This window comes from Bos javanicus, chromosome 23, assembly GCF_032452875.1.
Source record: "Bos javanicus breed banteng chromosome 23, ARS-OSU_banteng_1.0, whole genome shotgun sequence".
Lineage (NCBI taxonomy): Eukaryota > Metazoa > Chordata > Mammalia > Artiodactyla > Bovidae > Bos > Bos javanicus.
Window position 1 is genome coordinate 13,846,660 of NC_083890.1, and position 19,433 is coordinate 13,866,092.

General features: G+C 49.0%; 1 protein-coding gene across 9 annotated transcripts in view; it reads left to right on the top strand.

Moving 5' to 3' along the window:
* DAAM2 (dishevelled associated activator of morphogenesis 2) overlaps positions 1-19,433 on the top strand; it is a 136,194-nt gene that overhangs the window by 89,725 nt on the left and 27,036 nt on the right. For all 9 annotated transcript variants that reach the window (XM_061398086.1, XM_061398081.1, XM_061398082.1 and 6 more), the window contains 10 exons: positions 2,644-2,718; positions 3,142-3,236; positions 6,588-6,921; positions 8,242-8,352; positions 9,536-9,639; positions 10,762-10,828; positions 11,941-12,058; positions 14,537-14,675; positions 18,452-18,510; positions 18,828-19,012. In XM_061398086.1, coding sequence (XP_061254070.1) covers positions 2,644-2,718; positions 3,142-3,236; positions 6,588-6,921; positions 8,242-8,352; positions 9,536-9,639; positions 10,762-10,828; positions 11,941-12,058; positions 14,537-14,675; positions 18,452-18,510; positions 18,828-19,012 — 1,287 coding nt within the window. The remainder of the gene's footprint in view (positions 1-2,643; positions 2,719-3,141; positions 3,237-6,587; positions 6,922-8,241; positions 8,353-9,535; positions 9,640-10,761; positions 10,829-11,940; positions 12,059-14,536; positions 14,676-18,451; positions 18,511-18,827; positions 19,013-19,433) is intronic.

Consider the following 19,433-nt stretch of genomic DNA (forward strand, 5'->3'; position numbering starts at 1 on the left):
CACACATCAGTCTCTGCTCTCCCCGCCCGCCCCGCCCCTTCATTAAAAGGTGTCAGTCTCCTGACTGCGCCTCCCTAGCAGGGTGTGCTGGGCTGCAGTCAGGACTGAGCTGGGCTTTCTCTCTCCCCTCCACTTTCTCAGTGGCTGTGCTTTCTTCTTCCTTCCTCCCCCTCTCTGCCTCTCTTACCTCATCTCTTTCTCTCTCAGTTTCTCTCATCTCCTTTCTGTTGGGTTGGCCATAAGGTTCATTCTGGGTTTTCCCATAATGTCTTATAGAAAAACTCAAACTTTTTGGCCGGCCCAATGTTTTAGCCTGTCTGTTTCTTTCGCTCTATTTTTCCTTCCTTGGCCCACTTTCCTCTCCATCCCTCCGCCCTCTCGTCTCCCAGGCTTGCAGCTTCATGCCTTCACTTCAACGTACAGGAGTTTGGGAGTTGGGGCCTGTTATTCCAGCACCCAAAGGCTTAGAAGTCTCCCTCCCGGGAGAAGATGGGCAGGTCTGGGGCAGTGTGAGACTGCTTCTCCTTCAGGCTCCCTGAAGCCCATTTTGGCTCTTCTGTTAGTCTTCTTGCTCGGGATATTTGTTCCATCCTAGGCTCCATACTGGGCCAGACCGAGCTTATAAAGTTGGTCACTCTTCCAGAATTGGAAGGGACTGAGGAGCAACCCAGCCCAGTTTTTTATTCTACACAGGACGCAAGGAAGGCCTGGAGGGGTGATGGCCTCACCTAGAGTTGCCAGCCAGCATGACCAGTGGCTGCGCTGACGCTTGAATGCTGGCCTGCTGAGAGCCTGCAGGCACTGCGAGCCACATCTAGTGTAGTCAAGGCATTTATTAAGCAGCTGCAGAATACCATGCTCTGTGTCCAGGAGTCTCATTATGAGGAGAGCAGATCTTTAAAAAACTCACACTATGGAAATAAAGAAGGAAAGGAGGAGAAAATGAATTTCAGGAGTAATTCATCTTCTCTCGTGATTCCCCACTTTCCAAATCGATTTACGATGGAGGTCCCTGACGTTGATTCCTTATGAAGCTAACATAAAAATGCACTAAAATGTAAGGACACTTCTCACCACCTTCCAGACCAGTCTGTGTCATCTCCCAATACACTTTCCCACTCCCCATCATTCCACATAGTACTTCCTCTGCCTGTAACACTCTCCCCTTGTCTCAGCCTCAGTAATCTTGAGTAACTCAGCTCAGTCCTCTCAGACCCCCACCCCATCTTCCCCATTAGCCTTCTGTGTTAAATGACCCCCACCATGGTTTCCAGGGCCCACAGTGGACAGTCCTACCACAGAGCAGTGGTCACCCTGCCTCTGGTATTAGACAGGCTATTACATGGAAGGCTTTTTGTTCAGTACTTTCAGGGCTCATAGCAGTGATTGGCATGGAGTAGGTGCTCATTAAATGCATGTGGAGTGGCTAAATGGGAAGCCAGTGAAGGCAGGAAAGTGTGTGTTTCATGATATGTTTGTTTATGTGCTGTGATCCCCTCTGTAAGGCAGAAGCTAGAATTTGGGGGCCTCGGTTACGGGAGCCCCGTGGCTTTAGGCATACAGCCAGGTGAAGTCACAAAGACCCAATCAAAGCAGGTTTCTCACTGATTTAAAATTTTAAGATTTAAGAAATTTAAAATCTTGGATTTTAAGAAATAAAATCATGAAACCCAAGTGGATGGGCCTGAAAGATGCAGGGCAAAGTCCAGGCTGGCTGGCAGGCAGGTGGTCCATCAGGAAGCTTCTTGAGGAGGTAAATGTTTCATGCTAATTTGAAAGCAGGAAATTGTTAGAAAGCAAATAAAGGGGAGCATCCAAATGGGAGAGGGACAGGAAGCAGGAGGGAGTGTGAAGAGCAGACCCACTGGCCGGAGAAGGGGTCTGAATTTTCAATCAGCATCAGTGTTTGTCCAGTTCCCATCATTCCTGCCCACCCCTGGGGAGGAGTTGAGGCTTTCTCTTGGGACCTGAGGGCTGGGTCTGATCTGGGCTCTGCCTTCCAGCTGCACAGACCCCATCCCTCACCCCCTTTCCAAAACCCAGGACCTTGGGGCAGGGTGCGGATCTCTTTCTCTCCTTTTTTAAAGTTACAATTTATTGAGCACCTACTCTATGCCAGGCACTACACCAAATGCTTAATATCAATCAATATTTTCCAAAACTCCAAAAGACTTAAGTTTTTTTAAAGGTCCAGACTGTCACAGACTGATACTATTTTATAAAATATAGTGAGAATGATATCAGAAAAAATGAGGTTTGAAAAAGTAGATGTACAAAGTACAAGTGCACATTTTCATTAGATTCAACAGACTGAAAGTCGTATTTCATTAAATGGAGTCAGAACAAGGATGACAGGGGAAAAAAATAAAGTATTTTTAACCATATATATTGTTCATTGAAAGTGTATATACCTGCATGGTTTCTGCCCATGTCATTATCCGGTCCTGAGGTTCGGATGTTTGTGATCTGCATCTTGCTGAGGAAGAAGTAGAAGCCTAGGGAGCTTCTGTGACTCCCTCAAAGTCACCCCGTCTAGGTGGGGCTGGGAGATGAACCTGAATGCTGACCTGGAATGAAGCTCAGGACTCCAGACCATGGGCCTGTCTTGCCGGGTGGTCCATACAACCCTTCCTCTTGTTCTAGGAGCAGGAGGACCCCAACAAGCTGGCGACCAGCTGGCCTGACTACTACATCGACCGCATCAACTCCATGGCCGCGGTGAGCCTCACGCCTGTCCTGCCCCGGCCCCACCTGGAAGGGCTCCAAGGGGAATGGGCCTCATGTTCCCTTGCAGCCCACAACTGGGGATCAGCAGCTTTCCAGTTATTCCCAAGATTGTATCATGACCCCTCCGTCCCTATAGAGTCCCCAAACTATTGAAACAGTGATTAATGATGTGTAGATCACCCAGGCTTGAGAAACAGGCTAATCATTCTCCCCATTTTACAGATGAGGAAAGTGAAGCCCAGGACTGGAACCTGGGTCTTCTTACAGCCTGACACTCTTGTCTCAGTAAACCATTTGGTGGGGCCTCATCCCTCCTGAGGCGAGGGTGGCCCCTGGTTCACAGGCAGGCTGGGGGTGCAGGGAGCTGGGAGACAGGCAGCCCAGCGCGACCTCTGCTGCTTTCTCTGATCTCAGATGCAGAGTCTGTACGCGTTTGATGAGGAGGAGACGGAGATGAGGAACCAAGTCGTGGAAGACCTGAAGACTGCCCTCCGGACACAGCCTATGAGGTGATGCCCCTTCCCTCGCTTCCTCTACATCCCTCCCCCAGTGGGCCCCTCAGCTTCTCGAAGCTTCACACAGAGCTCTGCTCCCATCCCAGGCCCCTTGGGACGCACTCTCAGCATCCCCTCCGGCTTACTTTACCCTCTTTCACATCTGGGCTCCCACTCCCCCCTCTCTCTCTGAGGAGCTGGGATGCTTCCAGAAGATGAGCATGTTGGGGAGGAGAGATGAACATAGGAAGATGAGGTAAACCTCCGGTCCAGAGGTAGGCATACGGGCAGGGTGCTCAAGAGCTCTGAGAAGGGAGGAGCCCCACCAGGGAGGTGAGAGTGGGTGAGAAATACTCTGGCCACTAGAGGGCGATGTGCTGTCTCCAGATGAGATTTCTCCATCCAGCGTGGGAGCAGGTAAGGAAGCAGGTGGTGGCTGTCTCCAGGGCTGAAAAGCACCTCTCCCTGCGTCCCAGGCCACATTGGGAAAGGGCCCAAGAGAGCCACAGGCTCCTCTCGTGTCTGGCAGTGGGCTCATTCCGGCTTAGGGGAGGCAACTGTTACATTTTCAGCAGTTTTGCAAGCTGCTTGTTAAAACTATGATTAAAATGTAAATTATATCAACTCATGATTTAAAAAATGATATAAAAACCAAAGGTAATTAAGAACTTGAAACTTATCACTCCTTAACTACCTGATGATTTGACGGCATTTTCCTATACACTGTCATGTGTGCCCACGGAAATCGCACCCGTTGTGTGTGCCTGGTGGGAATCTGTGAATGCTACATGTCTTCCCAGCTCCACGTTCAGTGGCATCACATGACTAGCTTGAAGTCAGCTGTGCTGGGAGTATTTATACCATGGAAATTGGCCAACACCACAGTCAGGCCTGTTTCTTTCTCCAGAGGGCCAGTTGTTACCAACACACGAGTCTGCCTGTGTGTGTGTGTGTGTGTGTGTGTGTGCGTGGTCTGGGCTGACCTTTCTGCCCCAGGAGCCTGGAAGTGGAGCCTCAAGGAGAACAGGGGCTCCCTAACCCCTGCTTGTTGCTCAGGCGGGGATGGGGTCTGATTTAGAAAGGGGATACAGGAAGGTTGAGAAAGTCAGGAAGTAGAAGGGTTGAGGGGATGTTGCCCCTCATCTCCCACTTCCATTTGTTTTTCTTTCTCTTAATCAAATTCTGATGACAAATGTCACACATAGTCATGGTGGAAATTTTGTGGGATACATAAAAGTGTATAATAGAAAAAAGTAAATGATACCTGTTTTTAACAACTTAATGCATTCTGTTTTTCTAAGTATATTTATATAATCATGTAGAAACACTCACAGATGCCCTTGTAATCAAATGTATTCATTATATAGAGTGCTTCCCTCAGCTTCGTTTATGGCATGTCCTCAGATCATTAATTATTGTTCTACTAAATCAAGGGTTTTAAGCCTTTGTGTGTGTGTGTGTGTGTGTGTGTGTGTGTGTGTGTGTGTATGGATGCACACATGTGTGCCATGGATGACTTTGGTACCCAGGTGAAACCTATTGACTGCTTATTAGAACGATGTTTCTAAGTAATAAAGTAGATAGTAGGTAAGGTTTAAAAATGATCCAATTAAATTGAAATACAGCCACCAAATTTTAAACATTTGTGAGATAGCAGTAAATGTACTGCTTTATGCCTTAAATAAAAAGAACTAGCAACCACCATAATTTTGAAGTGCTGATGAGTGGAAATGATATTTTGAGATATCTGTAACAGCTGCAATTTGAGATGAAAACAGCTGTGATTTCTTTGGGTGAGAAAGTCAGAAATTCTGGTAATGCCACTATATTTTATTGCTTACCTTCATCATTGAAAGAAATGCTAAATTCAAGGTTGCTGCTGCTGCTAAGTCGCTTCAGTCGTGTCCGACTCTGTGCAACCCCATAGACGGCAGCCCACCAGGCTCCCCCGTCCCTGGGATTCTCCAGGCAAGAACACTGGAGTGGGTTGCCATTTCCTTTTCCAGTGCATGAAAGTGAAAAGTGAAAGTGAAGTCGCTAAGTCATGTCTGACTCCTAGTGACGCCATGGACTGCAGCCTACCAGGCTCCTCTGTCCATGGGATTCTCCAGGCAAGAGTACTGGAGTGGGGTGCCATTGCCTTCTCCGAAATTCAAGGTAGAGATTACCAAAAAAGTGTATTTTTTGTTTCCCATGGAAGTTGATTAGCCATAGACCCCTTAGGGGAACACATATTCCAGGTTAAGAACTCCTGCACGAAATGGTTTTTAGTGTTTTTTGCTAACATTTAAGCTAACTCAGATGTTTTCTTAGGGATCCCTTAAAGAGTGCCTTCCCCAGTCTTGATCCCTCGATGCAGTGACTGATGGCTCCCCTCTCTGGAAGTCTTCCTTGTCTGCTTGTAATTCTCTTCATTCCCATCCTCACTGGTGATGAGTCTTCAGGTTTAACAGCCATGATAATTATCCTAATAATTATCATAATCATCCCTTTCACGTATATACCTTCATAGTTGTGTCACTGACAGTCAGTGATGTGCAAATGCACAGTATTTAAAATGCAAACAAGACGTGAGTCCCTTGTGGGGTGGTAAGGATTTTAGAGCTTTGTTGTCGTTCAGTTGTTAAGTGATGTCCAACTCTTTGTGACCTCATAGACTGCAGCACACCAGGCTTCCCTGTCCTTCAGTATCCCCCAGGGTTTGCTCAAACTTATGTCCAACCATCTCATCCTCTGTCACCCCTTCTCCTGCCCTTAATCCTTCCCAGCATCAGAGTCTTTTCCAAAGAGTTGGCTCTTCACATCAGGTGGCCAAAGTATTGGAGATTCAGCATCATTTTTTCTAATGCATATTCAGGATGGATTTCCTTTAGGATTGGCTGGTTTGGTCTCCTTGCAGTCCAAGGGGCTCTTTAAAAGTCTTCACCAGCACCACAGTTCTAAAGCATAAGCTCTTCAGTGCTTTGAAAGTGAAAGTGTTAGTTGCTCAGTCATGTCCGACTCTTTGCAACCCTGTGGACTGTAGCCTGCCAGGCTCTTCTGTCCATGGGATTCTCCAGGCAAGAATACTGGAGTGGGTTGCCATTTCCTTCTCCAGCAGATCTTCCCTACCCAGGAATCAAACGCAGGTCTCCTGCATCGCAGGTAGATTCTTTACTATCTGAGCCATCGGGGAAGCCCTAATAAGTTGACCATATAGCAACCATGGAGGGATTAGTGCTTTAGATAAACCTTACGAGTGAACCAAATGGCTTCTGTAGGTGGGACACAGTGGTCCCTAGATAAAGGGTAGCTATTTGCAAAATGCAGACAGAATAATATGCAAATACAGGATACCTGTTTGGCTGACGGCTCTGGTCTGGGCAGGTTTGTGACCCGCTTCATCGAGTTGGAGGGCTTGACCTGTCTGCTGAACTTCCTCCGGAGCATGGACCACGCCACCTGCGAGAGCCGCATCCACACCTCCCTCATTGGCTGCATCAAGGCGCTGATGAACAACTCGCAGGGGCGGGCGCACGTGCTGGCGCAGCCCGAGGCCATCAGCACCATCGCCCAGAGCCTGCGCACGGAGAACAGCAAGACCAAGGTGGCCGTGCTGGAGATCCTGGGCGCTGTGTGCCTGGTGCCCGGCGGCCACAAGAAGGTGCTGCAGGCCATGCTCCACTACCAGGTGTATGCAGCTGAGCGGACGCGCTTCCAGGTGAGGACCTGGCGGAGGGCCTGTGTAAGAAGCCCCGAGGGCCCTTAAGAGAGTGCGGTTTGGCTGGGATAATGCACCCTTACCTACACCGTGGGTTCCTAGAGGATAGGACATTGCTCCGCTTCATTTTTGTGGCTCTACAACTCTGAGCCCAGTACCTGGCTCAGATAGGGGCTCCATCAAGAATTATTGAATTGAATGCCATTGCTCGAATCAAGATTTTAGGCTTCAGAACTTCCCTGGTGGTGCAGTGGTTAAGACTCTGCACTTCCACTGCAGGGACACTGGTTCAGTCCTTAGTCAGGGAACTAAGATCCCACATGCTGCTCGGCGTGGCCAGGTAAAATAAAAGGTGTTAGGGCCTAAGCCTGGACCAGTGCCTACTTTGGGGACACTGGGACCAGTCCCAGGAGCTCAGGCCATGCTAGTGTCTTTATTTCTCCCTGCCTGTGCCAGTAAAGAGACAGACAAGAAGTATAGTGTCTTGGTACAGAGTAAGTCTCAGTAGATGTGACCTGTCATCACAAACTTTATGGTTTGCCCACCAGAATTGACTACATGCTTATTCTGTCATCAAACATTTTAAAGCACCCACTCTGTTTGGAAAGTGACCCTCGACCCTTTGCAGAATATACAAAGGAGATGAAAGGTAGAAACCATGCTATTAAGGAGCTGAGAGTGAATATAGTTACTCTCTGTATCCTCTGGGGTTCCTCCTCCAGGACCCTCACAGGTAGCAAAATCTGTGCATCCTCAAATCTCTTACAGTTGTGCAGTATTTGTGTATAACCTATGCACATCCTTCTGTGTACTTTAAGTCATCTCTGGATTACTTATAATACCTACTATAATATAAATGCTCTGTAAATAACTGTAAATAAAATATAAATGCTATGTAAACAGTTGTCAGTTCACAGCAAATTCAAATTTTGCCTTTTTAATCTTTCTGAAATATAAAATATATATGTATATATTATGTTTTAATGTGGGGTCGGTTGAACCCATGGATATGGAGGGCTGATGAGCTGTAAACAGCTGTAAAGTGCTGAAACAGCATTTTGGCATCACCCAGCAAAATACAGGAAGTCCCCAGGGCTGAGTGGGAAAGGAATAAGGCAGGACTGGGGCTGAGATGTGGAGAGGCAAAGCACGCTTCTTGGAAAAGGTGGACTTAGAGAACGTTCGAGACGAGTTGGATAGATTGGGTACAGAGAATGAATGCAGCGTTCTGGGTGGTTGGAACGGTGGGAGCAAAGGTGTGAGGCTGGACCTGTAGGATCCTGATCCCTCCCTTCTTTTCGGTCCTGCCTTTCCATCCAGACCCTCCTGAACGAGCTGGACCGGAGTCTGGGCCGATACCGGGATGAAGTGAACCTGAAAACAGCCATCATGTCCTTCATCAACGCTGTCCTCAATGCTGGCGCCGGAGAGGTGAGGCCTCTCCTCCGTGTCCTTGCTGTGCTCTGACTTTCTGGCCCTGGGAAGAGGGCGTGAGTGCTGCCTGGGGAAGTGGCAGAGGGTCGGTGTGGCTGCCAGTGCCGTCATCGTGTCTTCAGATTGTCTGTATCATGTCTTGCCCCCTGCACTGGACGCCAAGAAAGAGGGGCTCCTGGGGAGCTCCCTGCATGGGTGGCGTCGTGGGTTATGTGTGCCATGGTCAAAACCCAAGCTTGTCTGGCTGATGATGGCTTAGGATGGCGGGGGATCACTTATAGGAGGAGGACAAGTGTTGGCCCTTCTTTCTAAAGCTTTCCAAAGACCTGTTTCTGGACTGATTTCTGAGTTAGCTAGTCATAGTCTTCTAGCATCTTCTGTTAGGATGTGTGACTTCTGATTTTCCTTCAGAATGGGGTCAGAAATGGGATTCCCAGACCTTAAAAATAGAAAAATGGAAGATGAACTTAAAGAGCAGGTGAACTCCCCAAATTCTAAGGCAGTCTGATGCCTTGGTGAAGGTTAGCTTGTTGAAGGTCAAAAGGGGCAACTTAATGATCTCTGCTTTCCCCTGTTTTCTGCCAGCATACTATCTTTTTTTTTTTTTTTCCCCCGCATCCCATCCTGATGACCTGACTTAGGTGAGGTAGGTTGAGGGAATTACCTGTCCCTAAGATGCTGACATCACCTGGGTCAGTACCAGCTATTTATCCTGACATCTGTTCTGATTAGTTGCTAACCATATCTCATTAGGTAGTTTTTATGAATATCATTCTTGTTAGGTAGGTAATGTTATGCCCATTTAACTGATGAGAAAACTAAGCCTTCTGCAGAGTCACAAAACTGTTAAGTGACAGAGCAGGGATTGGAACCAAGATCTGTCTGGTTCCAAAGCGTGTGCTCTGTATCAGTCTTCAGCACCGCTCTTTGAGGCCAAAATCTTAGAGAAAGCTGGTGAAGGACTTAAAGGAAGTGAGGCAGGAGAGCTGAAGCGCATGACTAACAGGTGAAAGGGTGTCTCCTCCCACCCCCTCCTTGCTGCTCTGGGACCTGAAGCAGTTCCGATGCATTTGCTGCTGGGGGTGTGGTGGAACCGGAGTGGCCGTGAGGGGACTACTGGGGGACTCTTGCAGAAATGGACACCAGCCGGTGAGCCTAGTACCCCCTTGATGACCCCCAGGATAACCTGGAGTTCCGTCTGCATCTGCGGTACGAGTTCCTGATGCTGGGGATACAGCCCGTGATTGACAAACTCCGGCAGCACGAGAATGCCATCCTGGACAAGTAAGGCCCAAGCCACCCATTCCCACCGCAAACCTATGGGGAAAGCGCCTCAGTGGGGGATGGCCGAGAACCTCAGAGAGGCTTCTGTTCCCTGGGAGACCACCTGCCGCACCCAGCATCAGTTCAGGAGCAGCTCTGGGTCTGGGGGAGAGGTGGATGACGGCTCTCCCACCCCCTGTCCCACATCACCTGTGTCCCCTCCTGGCCTCCTCGCCAACCTCCTGTCTCATCTCTGATGTTAGAGGCAGGTGGACCCAGTGGTCCTCTGCCGTGGCAGTACCAATCCTGGGGGGAATTTGGAAATGTAGGGGTGTTCTTCGGTTTTCAAACTGGATGGGGGAGGCACTACTTGCATTGGTTGTAGGGAGCCAGGAACGCCAAACATCCACCATGCCCTCCTGCTCAGCAGAGACCTGCCCCTCAAGGTGCAAGCCATCAAGGCCTTTGTTGACTGAAGAGCACAATGACGCTCCTGTGTATCACCAGTGGGCCCCTCTGGTCCACCCCCTTCACACAGGCTATTTTATTACACTAGGTCTTAAGGGAGAGCAGATGGGTGGATGGATCCTTTTGCAGTGGAGTGGAGGAGGGGATGGGGCAGAAAATGACAGATTGGCTTCGAGTGGAGACCTAGGATGGTCTGAGAACACTGGGGAAGGTCAACCTAGGGCAGTGATCCTTGACTGTGGGTGATTTCACACCCCCTCCCAACCCAGGGGACATCTGGCAGCACCTGGAGACATTTTTGGTCATCACAACTCAAAGTGGAGGGCGCTGCAGGCATCTGGTGGTAGAGGTCAGGGATGCTGGTACATGTCCTTCAACTCACAGGTCCACCTCCCCCCACAGAGTCAGGGATGATCCAGCTGCAAATGTCAACCTGGGAAAGCCTGATTGAAGGTCATGGGACCCTGGGTTGGCCTCTCCAGGGACAGGCATGAGATCCTATAAAGGATGAGAGTGTTGACTTACAGGAAGCTAACTTCTTTCTCGTTTTGCCTTGGCCTCATTTGCATGAAGCCTTCAGATTTAGTCATTTCAGAGGCTTACAGGGGCTGTAACCCTCACCCAGCGCTGACCTGGCGGTCATGTCTACTTCCTCTATCCCCCCATCCCATCTAGGCATTTGGACTTCTTCGAGATGGTCCGGAATGAGGATGACTTGGAGCTGGCCAGGAGGTTTGACATGGTGAGAAGCCTGCAAAGGCAGGACAACTGCAGTGGGTCCTGACTCCTGTGCTGTGTGTTAGCCTGGTTCCCTGGTGGTGCCACCATGGCTGGGTCTCACTTCTGGAGCCCTGGCACTATAGTGGCTCTACAGGGCCTCACCTTAAACTGGGAGAGCATCTCCCCTGGAGGAGACTACAACCCCCAAAGGAAGGAGAGACAATTCTTACACACGGCTACCCTCGAATGCCTCCTCTGGGATGACTTTATCCCTGTCTTCCAGTAATCTGAGTCACCTTTCCCCATTGCTAACCTGATCCTGCTTAGCAAACAAAATCATTTCCATGTGAGCCTTGGTAACCCTGAAAATACACACACCTGCTGCTTTAATATGGTGCTAGAAAATCCCTGTCCAAATAGAGACCTACTTTAGGCTGGTGCTTCAGTGGCCAAGCACCATCCTTTTTGATTCTGAAAAGAGCCCCAGATATAAAGAGAAGGATACCAATGTTCCAGAGGACCAGCGGCTTCTTGCTGTCACACAACTGCAGAGTTGTTCTGGCGTTTGCACCCAAGCTGTGGATCTAGGCCATGTGCTCCTGGAGTCAGCCAGGCCCTGCTTCCTCCTCTTAGTTTGAATCAGTAGTTCTCAACCAGGGGCGAGTTTACTTCCCTTGGGGGCATCTACAATGTTTAGAGATGTTCTTAGCTGTCACAGCAGGTGTGAGGAGGATGCCCCTGCATCTGGTAGATGTAGGGCTAAGATGCTGCTAAGTCATCTGCAGTGAACAGGGCAGCCCCTCACCCCCACGGATAAAGAACCATCTAGTTCAAGATGCTGGTGGTGCCAAGGCTGGGGAACCCTGGTTTATATAATTAGCACATCTCTCTCCTCCTTTTCTCTGCCCTTCTCTTTTTCTAAGTCTGGACCAGAGGCAGGGAAGGAATGCTGTCCTGTAGGATGGGGCTCAGTGGATGGAAACAGGGTCGTCTCCCCTTCTCTTCTCTTCCCCGCTCCTTCCCCTCCCCTCGCCCCATTCACTGTGCCCCCCACACCCTCAGGTCCCCCTTCTCTTCTCTTCCCCGCTCCTTCCCCTCCCCTCGCCCCATTCACTGTGCCCCCCACACCCTCAGGTCCACATTGACACCAAGAGTGCTTCCCAGATGTTTGAGCTGATCCACAAGAAGCTGAAGCACACGGAGGCCTACCCATGCCTGCTGTCCGTCCTGCACCACTGCCTACAGATGCCCTGTGAGTAGCACCCTGCCCTTGGCCAGTCTGAGCCCTTGGTCCGGGGCATCTTGAGACAAGGTGTCAGAAGCTCCCAGGGTAGGGGTGTCTCCCCGTGTCTCCCTCCTGGCCCAATTGTACCCCAGTTCCCAGGAGGTCGGACTGGAGGACTCAGGCCCCTACTCTACCTGTCCTCCTTGGAGTCAGGACTCCCACTGTCCCCAGCAGAGGGTCTGAGGATCAGCCCTGAGCAATGCCAACATCCTGGACCAACAAGCAGAACTTGATCCTTGCTAAATCAAACAGCCCTGACTGCCAGCTCGTGGCAGCGTTGTGATGGGCCTTCTCGGGGCGTTCCAGAAAGAAGTTTCATGCTTGCAGGAGCAGTACAGCTGCGGAGTGGAGGTTGTGGCAATCACGTGAAAGCAAACTTGTTGCTTTGTTTTTAAAGATTTTATCAACTCTTCCATCTAACCCTGGCTGGCTCCCACCCTAGCGCCCTTGTTCCTGCCTCACTTTACAAATACCAAATGACCGTGTCTATAGGAGCAGGTGCTAAACTCTTAAGATCCAGGTGTGTGCAGTGACCAAATAAATTATGCAGAGTTACTAGTAGCCACCCCAGTGTGCGATCTGAAATGAGTTGGAGCTGCACCATTTGGTATTTAAGCTCTTCATAAAATAGCAGATTTGGAAACTGGCATGGACCAATAAAATGGTCACCCCAGACGGACTCTCTTTAGTGGTGGTGATGATGCTGGTGTTGGTAATCAGGTGGTGGTGAAAACTACAATTTATTGTTGCCCACTCAGGGCTGGGTCAGAGAAGGCAATGGCACCCCACTCCAGTACTCTTGCCTGGAAAATCCCATGGACGGAGGAGCCTGGTGGGCTGCAGTCCATGGGGTCGCTAAGAGTCGGACACGACTGAGTGACGTCACTTTCACTTTTTCACTTTCATGCATTGGAGAAGGAAATGGCAACCCACTCCAGTGTTCTTGGCTGGAGAATCCCAGGGACGGGGAGCCTGGTGGGCTGCCGTCTATGGGGTCACACAGAGTCGGACATGACTGAAGTGACTTAGCAGTAGCATCAGGGCTGGGTGTGATGGAAGATTTATATAGTATCTCTAAATCTCAAAATGGCTTAAGGCATGTGTTCTATTACCTACATCCTTACAGTGGGGGAGCCTGAGAATCAGACAGTCTTTACATATGAAAGAATTTTGTTTCTTTGGAGTCAGGACTTAATTTTTAAATTTTTTTAAGAGGAATTTTTTTTTCAAAAATATTTATTTGGCTGTACTGGGTCTTAGTTGCAGCATGCAGGATCAAGTTCCCTGACCAATAATTGAACCCAGGGCCCGCCCGCCCCCATTGGGAGCATGGAGTCTTAGCCACTGGACCACCAGGGAAGTCCCCAGGGGTCAGGGCTTTAGATGAATCACGTTCTACTTCTGTGAACACAGGCTTTACCCTGTGAAAGGAAATGGAAGACATTATCATTTTGCAATGCATGTGCCAGTGGAGGGATGGGAAGATGGACAGAGTGGCCTGGACCAGGAAGCTGCCTGTTCTCCAAAACCCAGTCTAGAAGGTCTTGGTGAAAGACTTGAGAATTCTGACTTCTGCTCCCATGAGTGTTTGGTACTCCAAGGGCATTGTGAATGGGTCCCCCTAGTCTGCCTCAAAATGGAGCTGTGCAGACATGACCTTCCTCCTTGTAGGCATTATGGTCTGCCTTTGAGGTCAGGATCTTGCTGTTTGACCCCCACCTTGGTGGTCAGTAGAAACACAGTACTTGGATTATGAACCCAGGAAGAGGAGCCTGTGGCGATCCCATGAAAAGAAAGTCCTTCTCCAGCCAGACTAAATTAGGGCAGACAGCAGTAGGGCCCTGTAGAAACAGGCACAACCCACTCAATGCCTTTGCCTTCACAGTTCAGGGTCACCTTCACCGAGAAATCTGCCTGGATTCCAAGACTGCTTCTCCAGCCCATTCTGACCCCCCTCTCAGTACACACCTGTAATTATTTTCCATTCCTGTAGGACAATAGCATCAATAAACCTAGAGCCTTTGCTTTTTTAAAAAAGTTTCCCTAGAGACTTCATTATTCAGCATGTAATGTTTGGAGCAGATTTACTTTCTTGAATGTGCTTTTCTAAGATAATTGTTAAAAAAAAAAAAAAAGCAATTTGCATTCCTAAGGCATGGGATGCTCAGGGTACCAACAGGGAAGAAGGCAGCCAGAAAGCATTTCAGGGAGTAGAGAAATATATCTAGAGGGTTGACACATTCATAAAAGGTCAGTTGCAGATCAGCAAGAAATGATAGGATTTATGAGCCTTCATTATCAGCAATCACATTTCCTCCTCCATCATCCGGGGAGCTTGCTGAGGAGATTGCTTTCTTCCCCAGCCTGGCCCCAGGCGGTGACCCTAGGGCAGGGCCCCAGGGGGCTCTGCAGCTCAGTCAAGATAGGATGTCTGTCGTCCTGCAGACAAGCGAAACGGTGGCTACTTCCAGCAGTGGCAACTCCTGGACCGCATCCTGCAGCAGATTGTCCTCCAGGACGAGAGGGGCGTGGATCCTGACCAGGCTCCCTTGGAGAACTTCAATGTCAAGAACATCGTCAACATGTGAGCAGTGGCCATCCCTTTACCTGTCTTTGTCTTCCTTCCCCATCTCTCTCCTCCTTGGCGTCTCACCAGCAAAATCTCAGCTTCCTCTCTCAAACCCAGACAGGGCTCCAGATGGGCCCTGGGCCAAAGCATCCAATAGAACTGCCTGAGATAGCAGAAACGGTCTCTATGCACACTGTCTAAACGTGGCCCCTGGGCGCTTGACCCATGGTTAGTGTGACTGAGAAACTGAGTTTTACGTTTTATTTCGTTTTCATTAAGTCCATGGGGTCGCTGAGGGTCAGACACGACTGAGCGACTTCACTTTCACTTTTCACTTTCATGCATTGGAGAAAGAAATGGTAACCCACTCCAGTGTTCTTGCCTGGAGAATCCCAGGGACGGGGGAGCCTGGTGGGCTGCCGTCTATGGGGCTGCACAGAGTCGGACACGACTGAAGCGACTTAGCAGCAGCAGCAGCCATGTGACATGTGGCTGGTGACCACCATATTGGATAGTAGAGGTTTATAGAGGGTGCTTACCGCTCCCCATGATCCACGCGCATGGAGTGGATTGAGGGAGACGGCAGTGTAACACGGAGGAAGAGTCAGCAACCTATGGCTGTGGGCTAGCCCCCATCCTCCAGTTTGTTTTGTGTGGTCCGTGAGCTAAGAGTAGTTTTACATTTTAAAAGAGTTGTTAAAATCACGCACAAGACGCTGCAGCAGAGACCTCACATATGAAACCTAAAATAGTTACTCTGGCCCTTTAGAGATGGTCTGCCGACCACTGAAAATAGAGCATGACAATTGAATTATTGGAAAAGGATGTCAGAGCCTAAGGTCTCTGGCTTATCATCTTTGACTCACCCTGGGTGTAAAGAAACACCAAGAAATGAGTTTACAGTTGCATCAGTTAATAACCAGGCCTCATGTTAACACACTTAGTTTTAATTTTAAAGTTTTGCTTTCAGTATCAGTCTGAGTCTGCTGCCCTTAAGGAGATACATTGGCTCTCAATGATTCATTGTGCTGCATTGCGAAGCCAAGTAGAAAATGATTTTTGAACCGTTCATGCTACTGTTTTCATTTGCACAAACAGCCGGGTGTTGAAGTCAAAATCCTAACTGGTACGCTGGGAGAACACAGCTAGTAATCCAAAGGCAGCTTTATTAGGAAACCGTTTAATTTAATTTTTATTTTATATTGGAGTATAGTTGATTTACAATGTTGTGTTCGTTTCAGGGGTGCAACAGAGTGATTCGTTATACGTAAACATGTATCTATCTATTCTTTTCCAAATTCGTTTCCATATAGGTTGTTACAGAATATTGAGTGGAGCTCTCTGTGCTATACAGTAAATCCTTGTTGACTGCCTATTTTATATATGGTAGTGTGTATATGTTAATCCAAGACCTAATTTATTCCCTCATCTTTCCCTTTTGTCAACCTTACGTTTGTTTTCTGTGTCTGTGAGTGTTTCTGTTTATAAGCTCATGTGTATCATTTTTTATATTTCACATATAAGTGATATCACGTGGTATTTGTCTTTCTCTGCCTGACTTACTTCACTTAGTGTGATAATCCCTAGGTCTGTCCATGTTACTATAAATGGCATTATTTCATTCTTTTTTTTGGCTGAGTAATATTCCATTTTCTATATATACCATATCTTCTTTATCTATTCCTCTCTCGATGGACATTTAGGTTGCTCCATGTCTTGGCTATTATAAGTAGTGAAAACAGCTTGATTTGTTATCTTCTGCTTGTTCTATACACTATTTAGTGGGGAAGCTTCTCCTCTGCTGAGGATGACAACCCCTCAGGTGCAGTGAACTTTTTGCTGCTTCTTGGACAATAAGAGTCCTAGGCTCACTTTCAGACACCAATATAGTCTCAAAGCTGCAAGTAGAAGGGCTAGTCTTAGATGTGAATCAGCACTCTAGATTTGATTCAACCTTAAATCTCTTTCCTTCCTGGGTTGGAGCTGGAAGCTGCAGTGGGAAGAGTGAGTGAGTGAGTGTGTGTGTGTGTGTGTGTGTGTGTGAGCGTGATGATTGGCTTCTTTCTCTGTTCTCTTTCTCTTCCAGCCCCTTCTATCCCCTCCTTTCATCTAGCTAACCATTTTCTGAACCCCCACCAGAGGGAGCATGGGGCAGGAAGGAAAAATGGGAAAAGGCCCTGCTTGATCAGGTAACTTAGTAAAGAGGTTTCCTGCTCTCTGGGTTTAGCACATGGATAAAGAGATGACGTATATCCCTGGGGTCTTCAGATGTTCCTTGCTGGGTGCCTCTCACTACAAAACCCTGGTCACTGGCTAAGCCTGTTTTTCTTTTTTCCCTCCAAGCCTGCCTGGTACCATCCCTTCTATCAGACCCTGGTTCAGTGGCTATACAGTGCACTGACTCAGTGGACATGAGTTTGAGCAAGCTCTGGGAGATGGTGAAGGACAGGGAAGCCTGGCGTGCTGCAGTCCATGGGGTCACAAAGAGGCGGACGTGACTGAGGGACTGAACAGCAACAGTCCATGTAGACTCATGTTGGCAAAGTGTCCACTTTTCTCCCAGGTGCATTTTTTGGATGAGACTTACAACAGCTTCAGCCGACTTCCTCCATGATGCTCTCTGACTCATGAGCAACCCTCATGCAATCTCTCATACTAACAAATTCTTGGAGTGCCATGGATGCCAGCCCCCCTCTGGACCTGCCTTGTCTCAGTCCACCATGCCTCCCTCCCAGTAGCAGGGCACGTGGGTCAGACTCTCTGGATGGGTGCAAGGAAGTCACTTCCTCTGGGAGCACTGAAGGACAGCCTCCCTGTACCCACCCTCCCCAAACCTCCCCACCAAGGGAGGATGGCAATAGCTTGCTCTAGAGAAATCTCTTCATAAATTATTTCCTCCTTCATACCTTACCCCCTCTTTATTTTATTTTATATTTGTTTATCTGGCTGCTCTGGGACTTAGTTGTGGCATGTGGGGTCTAGTTCCCTGACCAGGGATGGAACCCCGGCCCCCGTGCATTAAAAGCATGGAGCCTTAACCACCAGACCACCAGGGAAGTCCTTCGTCCTCTGGAGAAGGACACACGTGCATTCACATCCTCTCTTCCCATTTCCTTAACCACTGGACCACTGAGGAAGTCCCTGTTCCCTCTTTGTATCCTTGATCTGCTTGAGGAGGCCAAGAATCATGGATCTGTCTCCTCCATGCTTCCAGATCTACAAAAGGAATGATGACTGGGCTCTCACCTTGAAACTTCACCTCTCATACGTTGATGTATCTGGGTACAGCCCTCATTTAAACCCCACATAATGAGAGTTTGACATGAATAGGGCGTATGACTTAGACACCCTCTGCCCACTCACTCTGAGTTGCTGGGGTGAGTGATTTCTCTTGCTGTAACAGACTGGAAGTCTGAACCATGGTAAGGCTGATATTTTGACCTCTCTCAGATGCAAGGACCTATTATTACAAAGGGGTACAAATCATTGTACAACTAGGGGAAACCTGGGACATCGTCCTAGCTTGACGAGTTAGCTTCATCTTCTTTATCACAGAGGGGTTGGGCTCTAAAGGTGCTTTCACTTTCTCAGCCCATAGAGAGACAGGTGATGAGAGCTTGTCAGGGGTGGGACCTGGAGAGACACCTGGAGAGTCAGAACCCTAGCCTCCTAGCTGCACAGATTGGAGATCAGGGCACCAATGTGGGGGACTGGAAGGTGCCATGCCCTCTGGGAAGCTATGAGCCAACAGTCAACAGATCCTTCTCTCAACCCCCTCACCCCAACCCCAGGCTCATCAATGAGAATGAAGTGAAACAGTGGCGAGACCAGGCAGAGAAGTTCCGGAAAGGTGAGGGGCTCTGCCTAAACCCACCACCTGCTCCCCACCCTCCCCTGCCCACCCCAGGATCATCCCATCTCCTACATTTTTTTTTAAGTTTTAAATGTATCATCTTTGTTCTTTCTAAAAAAAATTTTTTTGGCCACATCACAGGGCATGTAGGATCTTAGTTCTCAGACCAGGGATTGAACCCGTGACCCCTGCAGTGGAAGGGTGGAGTCTCAATCATGGGACCACCAGGGAAATCCTTCACCCTTAGGAGAAGAAGGCACACACATTCACATTCCTTTCTTCCCATTTCCCCTCCTGTCCCACTTCCACCCTAGAACACGCAGAGCTGGTGAGCAGGCTGGAGAGGAAGGAGCGGGAATGCGAGACCAAGACGCTGGAGAAGGAAGAGATGATGCGGACGCTGAACAAGATGAAGGACAAGCTGGCGCGCGAGTCTCAGGAGCTGCGCCAGGCTCGGGGCCAAGTGGCAGAGCTGGTGGCCCAACTCAGTGAAATCTCGGTGCGTGGCCTCTCCTCTCCTTTTGCAGAGTTGAGCTGGTACCTTCAGGTCAGGCGGGGAAAATTGGGTGTAGGGAGGGACCAAGGAGGAGAGAGAGAGGATCTCAGACCAGGATAGAGGGCACCCTTGTCTGCAAGGTTGACACCTTCGTGTTAGATGGAAACCATGTTCCTTCCTCCAGGGGAGCAGGAAGCACACCTTGGAAAGCAGAGGGCCGGCTGGGTGTTGGTTTCCCTCCCCACTCACAGCTGGATGCCCTTGTGCAGACCGATCTGTATATCAGTCTTGCTGTTGCCGGCAATGACTGACTGTGTCCACTGTCTGTGTTTGACTTGTGGGTGCACTTGTGTGTTCAGGATGTTTAGGTGTCCAGGATGCAGGGCGAGAAAACAGGGCTCAGCTTGTGTGGGAGGTGAGAGCA